The sequence below is a fragment of the Oncorhynchus gorbuscha genome, linkage group LG16 (genome assembly GCF_021184085.1).
Source record: "Oncorhynchus gorbuscha isolate QuinsamMale2020 ecotype Even-year linkage group LG16, OgorEven_v1.0, whole genome shotgun sequence".
Taxonomy (NCBI): Eukaryota; Metazoa; Chordata; class Actinopteri; order Salmoniformes; family Salmonidae; genus Oncorhynchus; species Oncorhynchus gorbuscha.
In genome coordinates this window covers 62,728,512-62,744,959 of record NC_060188.1, presented here as the reverse complement: position 1 = coordinate 62,744,959, position 16,448 = coordinate 62,728,512, and the positions used below count along the sequence as shown (strand labels likewise).

Below are 16,448 nucleotides of genomic sequence, written 5' to 3'. Positions count from 1 at the left end.
ATCAGCTGTAATGGCTTCCAAAGGTGCTTCTACAAAGTATTGAATCAGGGGTGTGAATACCTATGTAAATTAGATAGCAAAACACCAGTCTCAACATCAACAGTGAAGTGGTAACTCCGGGAGGCTGGGCTTCTAGGCAGAGTTCCTCTGTCCAGTGTATGTGTTATTTTGCCCATCTTTAATATTTTATTTTTATTGGCCAGTATGAGATATGGCTTTTTCTTTGCAACTCTGCCTAGAAAGCCAGCATCCCAGAGTCGCCTCTTCACTGTTGACTTTGAGACTGGTGTTTTGCAGGTACTATTAATGAAGCTGCCAGTTGAGGACTTGTGAGGCGTCTGTTTCTCAAACTAGACACTCTAATGCACTTGTCCTCTTGCTCAGTTGTGCACTTGGGCCTCCCATTCTTTCTATTCTGGTTAGAGCAAGTTTGCGCTGTTCTGTGAAGGGAGTTTTACGGGATCTTCAGTTTCTTGGCATTTTCTCACAGCCTTAATTTCTCAGAACAAGAATAGACTGACGAGTTTCAGAAGAAAGTTCTTTGTTTCTGGCCATTTTTGAGCCTGTTATCGAACCCACACATGCTGATGCTCCAGATACTCAACTAGTCTAAATAAGGCCAGTTTTATTGCTTCTTTAATCAGAACAACAGTTGGGCTAACATAATTGCAAAAGGGTTTTCTTATGATCAATTAGCCTTTTAACATGATAAACTTGGATTAGCTAACACAACGTGCCATTGAAACACAGGAGTGATGGTTGCTGGCAAAGGGCCTATGTACGCCTATGTAGATATTCCATTAAAAATCAGCCGTTTCCAGCTACATAAGTCATTTACAACATTAACAATTTCTACGTTGTATTATTTTAATTGACAAAAAAAATGCTTTTCTTTCAAACACAAGAACATTTAAGCGATCCCATATTTTTGAACAGTAGTGTATATATTTATTTTTTAATAATATTTGAGTCACTCAGATAGCATAAACCCTTGCAAAATGTGTAGAATTGTAGGATAAAACAGCAAAAAAATGGGACAGAGACCATGCCGTTAACCCCCTCCCCTCCCTGTTCTAACTTTGTCACTGCTGCTGTTAAAAATCCAAGCGGAAACACTGATATTCTGTTCTCGCTTGATTAGAATTAGTTTGTAATTCTGCACTTGAGGACCTGAATCAGTGTTGGCATAGTCAGAACGCTAGAGGGCATTAGAGTATCTGTTAATATGAACATGACACAGGAAATATGATGGGGGCACATTTCAATGCAGAACACCCTTTCTAGCAGCAGTGGCCATTAAGTCTGCAGCCATTGAGCCTGCAACCTCAGATGGCACTGAAATGTTATTACTATCTATGTGTAACTGGGTTAAACCTGCAAGGCTGTGTTATTGTGACTGATGAGTTTGACTTTCTCAGGAATGAGCGGTAGCCTCAGGTTATGGTTCTGGATTATTTGATATTTCATCAAAGCATTTCGTGAGGTGCAACGTCTGTTATGGATGGTTTTGTGGTGCTATTCTTCTCTCTGCACGACGTCTGGTTGTATCTCTCTCAGGTTTGTTAGATAGCACCACGGTTGGCTGCCAATTTCATTCCAATTGAGGACATGTTTTGAAACTCCCATTCAATAATTCCAGTAACATGGCTGAGACTTGCGTTTGAGCCTTTTTGCTTTCGGTTTTGGTCCACCAGCTGGTCAAACGATATTTTTGGTATTAAAATATATATTTCTCAACGATTTAGATGGCACTTTGATTCACTACACTATTCCGTGCTGGTTTTCTCACATATACTGAAATTGAGCAAACAGTGTAGAATTTTAGCAACCAGGAATTTGTTTTTTGTTGGGAGAGAATTCACCAGATGGTAACACGAATTAACTTTGATCGATGCTGTTATACTTTTTACATGCTGGATTTGCCACAGATGGATAGGGGAAACCAGTATCTCGGATTTCGCTATTGTTATCTCAAGTTTTGGCATCTTCCATAAATTGCAGCCGTGAATCTGCCATAGAAAAAGTTAGAAAGAATTAACATGAAGCTCCGGTAATATAGATAACTGTTGAAAGATTTGGTCTAGACTTAACTTTTTCTGCATTGTAATTGACATGATGCAACCTTTTGGTTGGCTGCTGACAGGCTATTTGGCCTCGGTACAGCAAAGCTAAGTCAAACCATGGTCATGGTTCTCGCAGGGGAAGATGCTACAACGACTTTGCTCATGATGCACATTTCAAATGATATCAACACCCTGAACTCACCGGACATGAAACGCCAATACAAATGTTACAGCAGCACATCAAAATAGATGAACAAGTTCCTTGCATTTAATTTCGCGGTGCCTTTTCATTATAGGATAGACGTGTGTTTTCTTGCTGCAGCAATCCAAGCAGTGGAGCGTGTAGTGAAGCAAAACTTTACTGGTCAAAACCATGTTTGGACGACTGGGGGAGCGGGGTTGCAAAATACAATTACACGTATACCATTTATAAAATAGTCTTTAAAAACATTATACAGACTAGCTAAAAATGTATGGAACTTGACAAATTATCCAATGGATTAGGATAATTTTCTGGTAAAACCCAATAATTCAGTAAATCCTAAATCCCAGTGTCGACTAGTGTTATGTGAAAGTGTTGATGAAAGGTTAGCCCAGTTAAAACGTGGTAGTGTTAGTAGGGTGACCCAGGAATCTGAAGGCAGTGTTTTAAAGTATGCTCTGCTCTCTGTGTGGGACACCCCGTGTGACAGCAGAAATGGGACAAACACAGCCGTATGCATGAAAACAAACACTAATGATAAAAACACAGCATGAATATCACATGTCAGTGTGTGTTTGGATTTACCAGACCACCTAATCCACTCTCTGCCCAATAACAGCACAATTCAGGGGATGCAACATTTCACCTCCAATAGCTCAAAGTGATTGCACCTGGCACAGAATGAACACAGATTCTCACACACACACACACACACACACTGACACAAACAGACATATGGATCTTGCTGAACTACCTCTCATTCTTCAAAAGGTTGTGGTGGTGCTGTATTACGGTAGATGTGTGTTGTGATATAGACCATCCACTGATAACACGTCTCTCTCTTCTCTCTGTTAGGAGTGAAAACAGCAGACTGGCCTTTAGATCAGTGTCTAGGGGCAATGCGCATCCTCTTCCATCCATCACAACCAGCAATCAACCTTGTCTGCTAATTACTAGCACCAGACTACACCCTAACATTCTCTTTAAATAATGCACATTCATTCCCCTCTCTCCACCCAATCCCCCCCCATATACAAAACCAACACAGGGGCCTTGTCTCATTTGGGCAAAAGTCTGTCCTCCCCTCCGTGACCTGGAAACTGGTTGAGAAGAGTGGAAGAGCATCCTCCCCTCCTCGATAGACACCTTTTCATCGCGGGATAGTTATGTCTATCCTACTAGAGTTCTTTGTGAAAAAATTTAGATTGCTGCCACACACCCTTTGAAGCAGTTGTTTTCGTGAAGGACATTTAAACAATATGCTATTTATCCTTTTATCTAGAAAATGTCTTGCACAACTAGCTACATTTTGTTATCACTCTACACATTTATTTTGGGATCCACCACCTGTAAGGATGAGAGGAGTCTCATTTCATACAAGCACATTTTCTTCCACGTTCCTTCTCCTCACCGTCTCTCCTCGATTACCTTGATCCCAGAAATGTTTGTCTGTAATAGTAAAGCCCTTTTCTGTGGGGAAAAATGCATTCTGATTGGCTGGGCCTGGCTCTCCAGTGGCCCACTCATGGCTGCGCCCCTGCCGAGTCATGTGAAAACAATAGATTAGGGCCTCATTAATTTATTTCAATTGACTGATTTCCTTATATGAACTGTAACTCAGTAACTTTTGCATGATGCTTTTTATATTTCTGTGAAGTATATATTACATGACTATGCCTGATGAGCCCGACACATAGGGAGCTGGTATTGTAACTGTCGTACTCCTCTAGGGCTGACCCCATTTAGTCGACTGGTCGATTTGTTTGGTTGATGGGCTGTTGGTCAGCCGATATTTCTTTAGTCGAACAGTTGCAAATATATATATATATATATTATATTTATTTTCATGGGTGTACAAGACACTTGTCTGTTTCACACGTGTCTCAGTGGACTAATTCAGCATACTGGTGTTGAGAACAATGAGGCAGAGGCGGCAGTGGAGTGAGGAAACAGCCCTCACCCTGAGGAAACAGCCCTCACCCTGAGGAAACAGCCCTCACCCTGAGGAAACAGCCCTCACCCTGAGGAAACAGCCCTCACCCTGAGGAAATTGAGTAGTGAGGAAACCTCAACTTAACTAGGTCTATAAGCAATACCATTACTGTTAAACGTGCCTGGCTTCATCCACATATCTGCAGAAATACGAAATTACACACATTCAGCTGTTTTTGGTCTTTGCTATGCTGTAATAAAAGCTTTGCAATGTTTCTTTTGTTAGGACAGACTCTCTAGTATTATTTCTAATTGATTTAGTGTTTCCACTGTTCCAAACAGGCAGAAAAATTATATTGTAATGTAACCGCACCTGTTGGTCTCAGACAATAGGCACACAGCGTTTGCTCCTTGTTCTTATTGTTATTACAATTATGATCATCATAATAATTAATGATCAAATCAAATTTTAGTCGTCACGTGCCGAATACAACAAGTGTATCCCTTACAGTGAAATGCTTACTTACGAGCCCCTAACAACAATGCAGTTTAAAAAACAAATACGGATAAGAATATGAAATAAAAGCAACAAGTAATTTAAAGAGCAGCAGTAAAATAACAATAGCGAGACTATATACAGGGGGGTACCGATACATAGTCAATGTGCGGGGGCACTGGTTAGTTGCGGTAGTATGTACATGTAGGTAGAGTTACTAAAGTGACTGCATTGTCATGGTGTAGAGAGAGGGTGTGGGGGTGGGGGGCATTGCAAATAGTCTGAGTAGCCATTTTATTAGCTGTTCAGGAGTCGTATGGCTTGGTGGTAGAAGCTGTTTAGAAGCCTCTTGGACCTAGACTTGGCGCTCCGGTACCGCTTACCGTGCGGTAGAAGAGGGAACAGTCTATGACTGGGTGGCTGGAGTGTTTGACAATTTTTAGGGCCTTCCTCTGACACCGCCTGGTATAGAGGTCCTGGATGGCAGGAAGCTTGGCCCCAGTGATGTTCTAGGCTGTTCGCACTACCTTCTGTAGTGCCTTGCCGTTGCCATACCAAGCAGTGATGCAACCCGTCAGGATGCTCTCGATGGTGCAGCTGTGGAACTTTGAGGATCTGAGGACCCATGCCAAAAGCTTTTCAGTCTCCTGATGGGGGAATAGGCTTTGTCGTGCCCTCTTCACGACAGTCTTGGTGTGCTTGGACCATGTTAGTTTGTTGGTGACGTGGACGCCAAGGTACATGACGCGCTCAACTTGTAGTGGACTACAGCCCCGTCAATGAGAATGGGGACGTGCTCGGTCCTCTTTTTCCTGTAATTATCATTATCATTTGTAGGCTTCTTATAATAAGTAGGTACCTTGTATAACCACCATCAGGCTGAATTGCTTAGAACGCGTCCTGTTTAATGTTAATACCGTAACTTATTTAGGTCTATATTTCAATATATGGGCTACTGTACCAATCATTCATTCATGTCATCACACAGCATACGAGTGAATCATGCTTCAAAGTGCTTTCAAGCATTTTAGTTTTAAAACGAAATAAAAGGGAGCTTGGAATATTTATACTAACCAATAAACAGGGTTGGGTACTAATGGATTACATGTAAGGGATTACCAAAAAAACAGTAACTATGATGACACACCAGATGTGTTTGCTTGAGCTCGGTAAAAGAGCAGGAATAGGCTTTTGTAGGCTACAGTCCAAGCTATGTCTTCCGATGGTGCGACTGCTGTCGGCATCCAAACGCATGGAGGTAAGGATGACAGTAGTGGTGTAGTCTACGGCGATACAGATCACTTATTATTGATATCTACGTAGCACATTGTGAATCACATTGCTGCTCTCTCATTTAGCTATTTGGGCCAGACGGATCAAGGTTGTTGTGAATGGCTGTGCACTCTTGCAACAGATGCATATTTGCGGATCCAAGCCTAAAAGCCTCTATTTTATTCTAATCTAATTCATGCTGATAAAGAAAACCCATAGGCCTAATGGACACATGCTCAAACTCACACACTTTTGATAGACTTAAAGGGGCAATCTGTAGTTGCTACATCCATTTTTGGACTTAAGTTATACAGTTGAAGTCGGAAGTTTACATACACCTTAGCCAAATACATTTAAACTCAGTTTTTCACAATTCCTGACATTTAATCCCAGTAAAAATTCCCTGTCTTAGGTCAGTTAGGATTACCACTTGATCTTAAGAATGTGAAATGTCAGAATAATACTAGAGAGAATGATTTATTTCAGCTTTTATTTCTTTCATCACATTCCCACTGGGTCAGAAGTTTACATACACTCAATTAGTATTTGGTAGCATTGCCTTTACATTGTTTCACTTGGGTCAAACATTTCAGGTAGCCTTTCACAAGCTTCCCACAATAATTTGGGTGAATTTTGGCCCATTCCTCCAGTCAGAGCTTGTGTTCATAGGCCTCCTTTTTTATAGGATTGAGGTCAGGGCTTTGATGGCCACTCCAATACCTTGACTTTGTTGTCCTTAAGCGATTTTGCCACAAATTTGGAAGTATGCTTGGGGTCATTGTTCATTTGGAAGACTCATTTGCTACCAAGCTTTAACTTCCTGACTGATGTCTTGATGTTGCTTCAATATATCCACATAATTGTCCTTCCTCATGAAGCCATCTATTTTGTGAAGTGCACCAGTCTCTTCTGCTGCAAAGCACCCCCACAACATGATGCTGCCACCCCCGTGCTTCATGGTTGGGATGGTGTTCTTCGGCTTGCAAGCCTCCCCCTTTTTCCTCCAAACATAATAATGGTCATTATGGCCAAACAGATCTATTTTTGTTTTGTCAGACCAGAGGACATTTCTCCAAAAAGTATGGTCTTTGTCCCCATGTGCAGTTGCAAACCGTAGTCTGGCTTTTTATGGCGATTTTGGAGCCGTGGCTTCTTCCTTGCTGAGTGGCCTTTCAGGTTATGTTGATATATGACTCGTTTTACCGTAGATATAGATACTTTTGTACCTGTTTACCTCAGCATCTTCACAAGGTCCTTTGCTGCTGTTCTTGGATTCATTTGCACTTTTCTCACCAAAGTATGTAAATCTCTAGGAGACAGAACGCGTCTCCTTCCTGAGCGGTATGATGGCTGCGTGGTCCCCCATGGTTTTTACTTGCGTACTATTGTTTGTACAGATGAACGTGGTATCTTCAGGCATTTGGAAATTGCTTCCAAGGATGATCCAGATTTGTGAAGGTCTACAATTATTTTTCTGAAGTCTTTGCTGATTTATTTAGATTTTTCCATGATGTCAAGCAAGGAGGCACTGAGTTTGACCGTTAGGCCTTGAAATACATCCACAGGTACACATAACAATTGGAAATCGGTATTTTTGGGCGCCGGCTTTTATAATCTGACTGAGCATACAAGTATCTGACTGAGCGGTGGTAGGCAGAAGCAGGCACGTAAACATTCATTCAAACAGGACTTTCGTGCATTTTTGCCAGTAGCTCTTCGTTGTGCGTCAAGCATTGCGCTGTTTATGACTTCAAGCCTATCAACTCCTGAGATGAAGGCTGATGTAACTGAAGTGAAATGGCTAGCCAGTTAGCGCGCGCTAATAGCGTTTCAAACATCACTCATTCTTGCTCTGCATGGGTAATGCTGCTTCGATGGTGGCTGTTGTCGTTGTGTTGCTGGTTCGAGCCCAGGGAGGAGCGAGGAGAGGGACGGAAGCTACACTGTTACACTGGCAATACTAAAGTGCCTATAAGAACATCCAATAGTCAAAGGTTAATGAAATACAAATGGTATAGAGAAATAGTCCTATAATTCCTGTAATAACTACAACCTAAAACTTCTTACCTGGGAATATTGAAGACTCATGTTAAAAGGAACCACCAGCTTTCATATGTTCTCATGTTCTGAGCAAGGAACGTTAACGTTAGCTTTCTTACATAGCAAATATTGCGATTATACTTTGTTTTTGCATTATTTAAACCAAATTGAACATGTTTCATTATTTACTTGAGGCTAAATTGATTTGATGTATTATATTAAGTTAAAATAAGTGTTTGTTCAGTATTGTTGTAATTGTCATTATTACAAATAAATAAATAAAAATCGTCCGATTTAATCGGTAACGGGTTTTTTGGTCCTCCAATAATCGGTTTCGGTATCGGCGGAAAAAAATTAATCATCATCATAATCGGTCTACCTCTAACCTGTACCTCGCCTGACCTCGCCTTCTGGATGACAGCGGGATGAACAGGCTGTGGATCCTGCACTCTCAGATTAATAGACAGAGCAATGGATGCAAGGACTGACCATCCATGACATAAAATGATTGTTTAACCATGTCAAGAGGCTATACAGTGTGTTTTTACATTTACAAACATTGGAGGTGCATCAAAGCTGGGACCTAGAGACCGAAATAGTTTTTGATCTCAAGGCCATCAAACTGTTAAACAGCCATCACTAGCCAGCTACCACCCGGTTACTCAACCCTGCACCTTAGAGGCTGTGGCCTATATACATAGAGATTTAATCACAGGCCACTTTAATATTGGAACACTTGTCACTTCAATAATGTTTACATACTGCTTTACTCATATGTAATTATTGTGGCAGGGTGAGGAGAGCTATCTTGCATGTAGCTGGCTCCACCCCCAAGTCTTATATGGACTTCCTGCCCCAACGAGGAAAGGCTTTGGGGTTGTTAGGCCAGGGAGTGCTTGGGGATAAAGGGGGAAGCAGCCTGCACATAGGGCCAGAGTAGGAGAGAACCAAGCTGAGTAGAAGAGAGCATACCATCTGTGAGATTACACGTTGTGACCTGGACTGTCAGACTAACCCCCTTGTATACTGGACTGGATTGGCTGAGAACAAATCTAGGATGACTCCTGGAAAACCAAATGGAACACCAAAGAGAATGGCGTGTGGACTGTGAGGTGATTGTTGAATTCCCCCAAAATCATGATTAAACTTCCCCCATTCTATATGTGCTACTGGTGCCTGTTTTGTTATTGAACTTGGTGACGTGGAAACCCCACACCCCTGTTCTTGGTACAATGCTGTATTCTATTCTACTTTATTTAAGTCAATGCCACTCCGACATTGCTCGGGGGGTGGTGGTGGTGTATCTTGTCGGAGAGCCATGTTTCAGAAAAGCAAAGACTATTGCAGTTTTGAGAGTCCGGGTGGTAGCAAATCCGTGTTCGGAGGTCATCCATCCTATTATCGAGTGACTGACTGTACATTGGCCAGTAGAATGGAGGCTGGTTTTCCCTTCGCCTTAATCTCACCAGGATCCCACCCTCTTTCCTCTGTAACGCTGGCGTTTCCGCTTGAGTAGCCTGAAAATGGGGTAGATGTTATTTCTGTTGGAGTTTACATTATAGGGAATAGGTTGGCTTGCTGGGTCCTATGTATTACTTCACCCCCCGGAAAAACATTTCAGCATTCTTTGGGAATTCTGATCGGTTTTATGTAATAACTAGAAAAATAATGTGAGGTGTAACTTTGCATTGGGACTTTTAATGCCGTAAACGAATGCAAATCCATGTTACATGTGGTTATGTTTATGTTACCTACACTTTAAAATGGTTACTGTAGTAAGGGGTAAGGTTCGGGTAAGGGTTGACCATTGGGACAACCCAAGGATACTTAATCACTAACCCTCAGTGTACAAGGCATCAAGTACTCTCACATAGCTAGCTAGCTAGCACTCATCATGGAAATGGGGGTGGCGAAACGTGAAATTGGACCAGTCCCTGACAAGTGACAATGAATCCATACATCAAAACGTAGCTACAAAGTGCTACTTTGTAACCGGCTATGTTTGTCTCTGAAAACATTTGAATGACAGAGCATGAGGAATACCTAAACAAAAAGAAAATATACGGTAACACACTAGATTTCCCAGGCTTCACGAAATGGCTATAACGTTAACTTTACCACAGAGTTGAACATTAACAGGGCAGTTTCTTTACATGTGGGCATAGCATCCATGCGTCACCACACCCAACACCCTACCATTACACCTCACGTAACAGTATATGACCAGTGCTCATTTTTGGCACTTTATTGAGCTGGCAAGCTTCTATCTTCTCAGCACTCACAGTAGAAGCAGTAACAGTTAGTTCACAGTAGTTCACTCTCCTTGGTGTAGTTGCGTTGGGGGATCGTGTCAAGTCTTGCTGTAGCGCCAAGGCAAGATAGGCTTTTAGCCGTGTAAAGAGTGCCCTCTTCAGGACAAGTAAATGAAAGGCAAAAAAGGATGAGGGGTTAGTGGTTCAAAGTGTTTTTGCCACATTTTATATTGGTCCTTTTCGGTGGATTAAATGGCAGTAGAAATGCAGCCGATAATGGCTAATATTGGCCGACCACATCTGTCAACCGATATATCGGTCGGGCTCTAATCAGAAGGATTCTAATGGCTTTTATGGATGAGTTGCTTGCTTTTATCCTCCTGGTTTTGAATTGAAAATATTATTTTTCAAACAATTTGTCATGATTGTAATCTGTAATGAGTTGACTCAAGTGCCATCACTATCACATCAGAACACAACACGACACTCACTATTCATTCAAGAGCGGCTGTGCATCAGGACCCCATTTAAAGCATGGCTTTTTGCCTGTCTCTCTCTCCATCCCTCCTGGTGATGGAGCTAGTCATGTGGAAACAGGTCTGTCTAGTTCCTGTGTATGGAACTAAAGGGGCATCACAACTCCCCATCACACACACACACCCCTCCCCGGTGGTGCGATGTGGGAACGGAGGGAACATCAGCCCAGGGAATGGAGGAGGTGGAGGGCAGTGTGGCACCACATCCCCTGGTATAGACTGACTGCCCCGGAGAGACGGAGGGAGGGGAGGGCAGGGAGGATAGTGCAAGTTGACTGGAGGAGAAGCACCTGCAGCCACGCTCCTCTGTTCTCCCTCTTACCCCCTCTCTCCTCCCTGTCTTTCCCTAGGGCGACAAGGCCAGGGGCGGGGCTGGTGGGGTGACAGGAATGAGGGGGAGGGGTAGGTGAGGGGTTCAGAGGTATCTGGGCAGAGTGGAGCTGGGGAGAACACAACCTGGTGATTGGCTAGTGGGCTGGCCTGCTAATTATGTACAGACATGCACATGCATCCCCCGCCCTCTTCCCATGCCTGCCAATAGGCTGTGTTTGCCATAACAAGCAGGATTGGGGAATGCCATAGCCACATATGCTGTATTGAATAATGTAGGAGGGGAAGGAGTGTATGGGGGTCATGCCTAACCTGGGGAGCCCAGTTTAAGTGGTATCATTCCCCCTGTGACAGCCAGCTAACCAGTCTGTCTTTGTCTGGTGTTGTGTATGGTTTGGTGCCTTGCCATTATTGCCATTCCTTTGTTACCAAGGTTCACTGCTCTACTCTTTGGGAGTGGAGTGGAGTTGAGTAGCCTAATTCCCTCTCTGTAAACATCACTTAGCCCATTGTTTGCCTTGGATCTACAATGAAGGGACTACTGGCTGTAATATCTCCCTCTACCCTCATCCATTAGGTAGTGTAATATTGAATGATGATTTTTGTTTATTTCATTTCAATGTTAAGGTATTCCACTAACAGACATTGATGTTGATTATGACTGCTAAGCAGATTCTTTGCGACTGGTGCTCCAAGGCCTCTGTAAGGAGGTGAGGGGTCATATGTGTGATAGCTTGGCTCCCAAGAGAGGGTATTGATGGGGTCATGTTACCCACTATGATTGACTGGGGTGGGGTATCCAGTCTACCCCTGCCATCTGGTCCCCTCTGCCATCACACAGGAGGACCCAATACTGGAGAGAGGCCTGAACTGGGTGGAACAACGGGATGCAGATGCTCAGCCCTGCTCACTCACAAGCGCACACACATTTTGTTATTCTAACCAAAAATAGATTCCCATTCAAAATCCTATTTTCCTTTACCCTAACCTAACCACTAAGCTTCAAAAAGTTTTTGTCTTCATGGGGATGAATGAAATGTCTTCTTATTTTACTATCCTTGAGGGGACTTTTAGGTCACACACACACAGGTTTAGAAGTAAAGCATTAACTTTGTGTTGTGTCTGTCACATTACTGTAGAAACTGGGTTTTGGCCTGTTTTACCCCACAGCGTGACTGCTCACTGTGACGCAACAGGAAGGCAAAATACGCGGCACTGCGAATGTGTTCTCTTTGTTTGGCCCCTCCCGCAGATGATTGGTGTTTAGTGTTTGAGAGTGGGGGAGGTTGGTTTTGGCTCGCAATGCCCTGTTAGATGGAGTGTGCCAGACACAGGCACACACACTTTGTCCTGGTTCTGTGACTGTGATGTGACAGAATGTGAGAGGGCATGGCCCGCCCGTTGTCCCAGATTGAAGACAAAGGATGATGATCAGAGCTCTGCTGCTCATGAATCCATCATTGATGAAGAGCCACTTACCTCTCCCTCTCTCGCTTTCTCTCTCATGGCTTTTTTGTTGTCTAAATCGCTAACCCTTAGAAATGTTTGTCTTTTCAAATGATTTCTCTCGCCTACATCTGCTGTTTGATTCATAAAAACATACAATGATATGCTTTAGTTTGAGTGACACATCAGATACAATGTATGCAGACTTACAAACACACAGCGGAGCTAGCGGTGCAAATAAGACAGGGATGGATATCTCCTCAGACGTGACCTCTGGCTAGATTAGACCTGCGTGTGTCTGCATGTGCGTGGGCACGTGTGAGTGGAGGCCCCACAGACTGGCCAATTCCAGTCTCTCGTGAAGAGACAAAGAGCAGCGCTCTAGGCCAACTGAGGGGATCCTCCCACAAGGCTTTGTGTTCTAATTGATGTTGTTCTGCCTCACATGTTCCCCCCATCCTAAAGGGGGGAGAGAGCAGGGGAGATGTTTTGGTCGGGTTGGATGGGGGTTGCAGGAGAGCACTTCCCTCAGCTTCCCACAATGTTGAAGGAGAGAGGGGGTGGTTTGAGGGTTGAAAGTAAAAAGGGGGTGGAGGGAAGAGGGAGCACTTCAGAGGGTCTTTGTGATGCATGACTTTAAGATCTCTGTACACACAAACACACACAGTTAATTGGTTTGTTATTGTTAGGGAGGAGAGTGGCTTGTGAACAGTGATCCCTCAATGTTAAAGGCCTGACACTGTCAGATTTTATTTTCTGCTACAAGCCTGAACAACTGCAGTCTGTATCTGTGGCCATGCTGAAGGACATTGAGGGGTGCGTTTTGGTGGTTAACTGAATTTTGGTGAATATCAAGTTTGCGGTGTGTGTGTACTGCTGTTGTGATTCTCAGTTCCCTCTGCTGCTCCCACTCAATTCTGTGTCTCTGTGGAGATGACACACACACACACACACACACACACACACACACACACACACACACACACACACACACACACACACACACACACACACACACACACACACACACACACACACACACACACACACACACACACACACACACACACACACACACACACACACACACACACACACACACACACACGAGAGATTTACCACAACCACTATTACTACTACAGTAGTGTCTGAGGAGCCGGGACATGTAGTGATGGTCACTGGTCTGCTAGGTTTACTTGGCGAAGAACAGGAGAGAGAGAGACACTCCTGCTAACAGGAGTGTATTTTTAATTTGATTCTGAAAGTGTGTGTGTCTGTTTCTAGTGCGAAGGGGGGTGGGTGGGGAACAGTGAGGATAATAGGGCTCGTTGTCACGGGAATGGAGAAGAGGAAAAGATGACAGAGCCATCTGCCCCTCCCTCTCTCTACCTCTTGTTCTATTGTTTTCAGCACTACCCTTCTCTACACCCACATCTCTCTGGCCCTTTCACTGTCATCTGTTGTAGACTTCCTTTTATTTTCATATCTCTTTCATGCTCTCCCCTCTGATCTCTCTCCTCCTCAGCAGTGTCCCAGAGAGTCAGTCTGGAGACACACACACAAACTAGTCTCTTTTGTCTCTGACACGATCACAACAACCCCTCTGCCCCCATCACTTCCTAACACCATCAGTCTCAGAAACCGGTTAAAATGTGGTTCATCCGCATCGCTCCATATCACAGATTGGGCTGTGACGATACCAATATCGCCTCCCAAAAAAATCCATGGCAAAAATGGAAAGATGAAGTAGACAATTCTTTGGTCCTTTAAAAATCTGCTGTATGTAACATATTGTGCACTATAGCTTGGAAAATAAATACGTGACTGGATGACAACACAAGGATTTGTTTTTAACATTAGGGCTGTTTTCCTAAAGAACTTAAATCTGCTTCATGTTTTGTTTCCTTGTCACAATACTAACGAGTATCGCGATACTGGTATTGTTCCTGCCCTAATCACAAACGGGTAGTGGTGTCTTTAGTACTGGCCAATACTGTACAGCCAACAGCACTTGTCTTGTCCAGTCAGGAGAGGGGTGTATTTGTGAAGCCATTTAGAAACACATTAGGACACACACGCTAGTCTTCCTTGTCCATTAGTACACAGGCTGTACCAGGATATTACAGTACAGAAAACTGTGCTAATGCATCCTCCTGAGAGAGAGACAGGTCTGTTTTTGTTTGTCTCCTTGTCCCTGAGAAAAGACATGACATAGAAACATCATGTCATCATGTGGAGTTTCTGATGTTGATGTGCTCATACCAGAGCAAGAGAGACATGCAGAGGAAGAGAACACACAGGGAGAGAGAGGGACTTGGAAGACTGAGCGAGAGGAGCTGTGCGTGCATGCTCGAGAGATAGAAAGAGGGGGTGGGAGTGAGCGAGCAAAAGGGAGCGAGAGAGCTTTCCCTCTTCCCTAGCAACGGTTGGCTGTGACCGTTTCTAGCCTGTCGTTGTTTTTCTCTGCCTGTCGTTGGAGCTCAGTCTGAGAGCAACCGTTAAAGCAGAGGGCTGGTACACACTCGTTTATTCTCTTGTTCTCTCTGTCCGTACGCCTGTTGGACCCAAAGTGTTTGTTTTTGTTGCGCGAGATGGTGACTGCCTTTCACCTGTGAAAAAGAAAAAGAAGAAGAACAGAAAGGGACAGGAGGTTGTTTTTTTAACAGGAATCGTTGCTAGGAGGATGGAGCCCCTGAGCACTCGTGGCCTCCCCCGACTCTCTTGGATAGATACACTCTACAGCAGTATGTATCACTCTCTACTCCTCTCTTCCTCCATCTCCTCACTCCCCTTCCAGACCCCATCCACCCCCTTCTTGGAGCTGAGATGTCTGATCACGTTAGGACCCGAGACACATGGGCGAGCACACTTTGTGTTTAGTCACCGCTCCCAATTAGAGTCCATCACTGTAGTTACCCATAACCAGACACCCCAGTCCTACATGTTATTTCACCTTCCAGGAGCACTGTTTTGCTCATTAATCTGAAGTGTGCGTGTACAAAGCTGTATATCACATTGAATCATTCAATTCATAAATTGAACTTGTATCTCATGATTTGAAACTGAATCGACTGAATATTGCATTTCGTTTCAAAATTTGATTTCAATTGAATATTCAAATGTAATATTTGTGTTCAGTTTCAATATGGTAAATATTGCATTCATTGTCTTGGTATCAAGTTTACAAATGCATAAAAGTCTCATATTTTAAAATAATGCAATATTCAGTTCAGTTTCAAATCATGAAATATAACTTGTGTGTTACACATTCAGAAACATGAAATTCAAATTAAATATCCTAATACACATTCAAAACAATGCAATTCTGCACTGAAATCGCTCAAATTATCTTCCACCATTTGAATAGCTCAAATCGGAGCATATTTAACCAACTTGGACCGATAGACTCAGTTTGATTGCAGAGAGAACGCCATGTACTTTTGTAACCAGGACACACGTGCTGATAGAGATGAATCCATTCCACTGGTTTTGTCCATGTCGATGTTTCACTGTGGTCAGTGTCTTTATTGTACAGTTTCTGTGAATGGATGTTTTCTTTATCCTGTATGTAGCCCAACCTAGTACCTGCCAAAACACTGGTTTAGAAAATGACTGTGATCATGAATCAGCATGATTTAATGTATTTTTCCATTTAGGATTAGGATATTCTAAATATGTACAGAAGATGTAGTTTGTATTAACTCAGGATTCTATGGTGTGTGTGATTTGTACACTTGACTGGACAGTGATGGGAGCACTGATACATGAGACTTGTTATGGTGAGTTTTCATGCTGCCTGTAGAGCTACATTAACTGGGGAAAATGAGTCGTGACACACACACATTTAGATGAGTTACCCTTAATTGAGTGTGTCGTGAT

At 43.2% G+C, this 16,448-nt stretch overlaps 1 protein-coding gene across 4 annotated transcripts in view; it reads left to right on the top strand.

Moving 5' to 3' along the window:
* The window catches only part of LOC123998616 (active breakpoint cluster region-related protein-like), a 263,562-nt gene that overhangs the window by 19,384 nt on the left and 227,730 nt on the right, over nucleotides 1-16,448 (top strand). For 2 of the 4 annotated variants that reach the window (XM_046303644.1, XM_046303643.1), the window contains exon 1: nucleotides 15,021-15,313. The exons of the other annotated variants lie outside the window; for them this stretch is intronic. In XM_046303644.1, coding sequence (XP_046159600.1) covers nucleotides 15,253-15,313 — 61 coding nt within the window. In that variant the 5' untranslated portion in view covers nucleotides 15,021-15,252. Of the gene's footprint in view, nucleotides 1-15,020; nucleotides 15,314-16,448 lie in introns of those variants that run through there. 4 annotated transcript variants of the gene reach the window in all.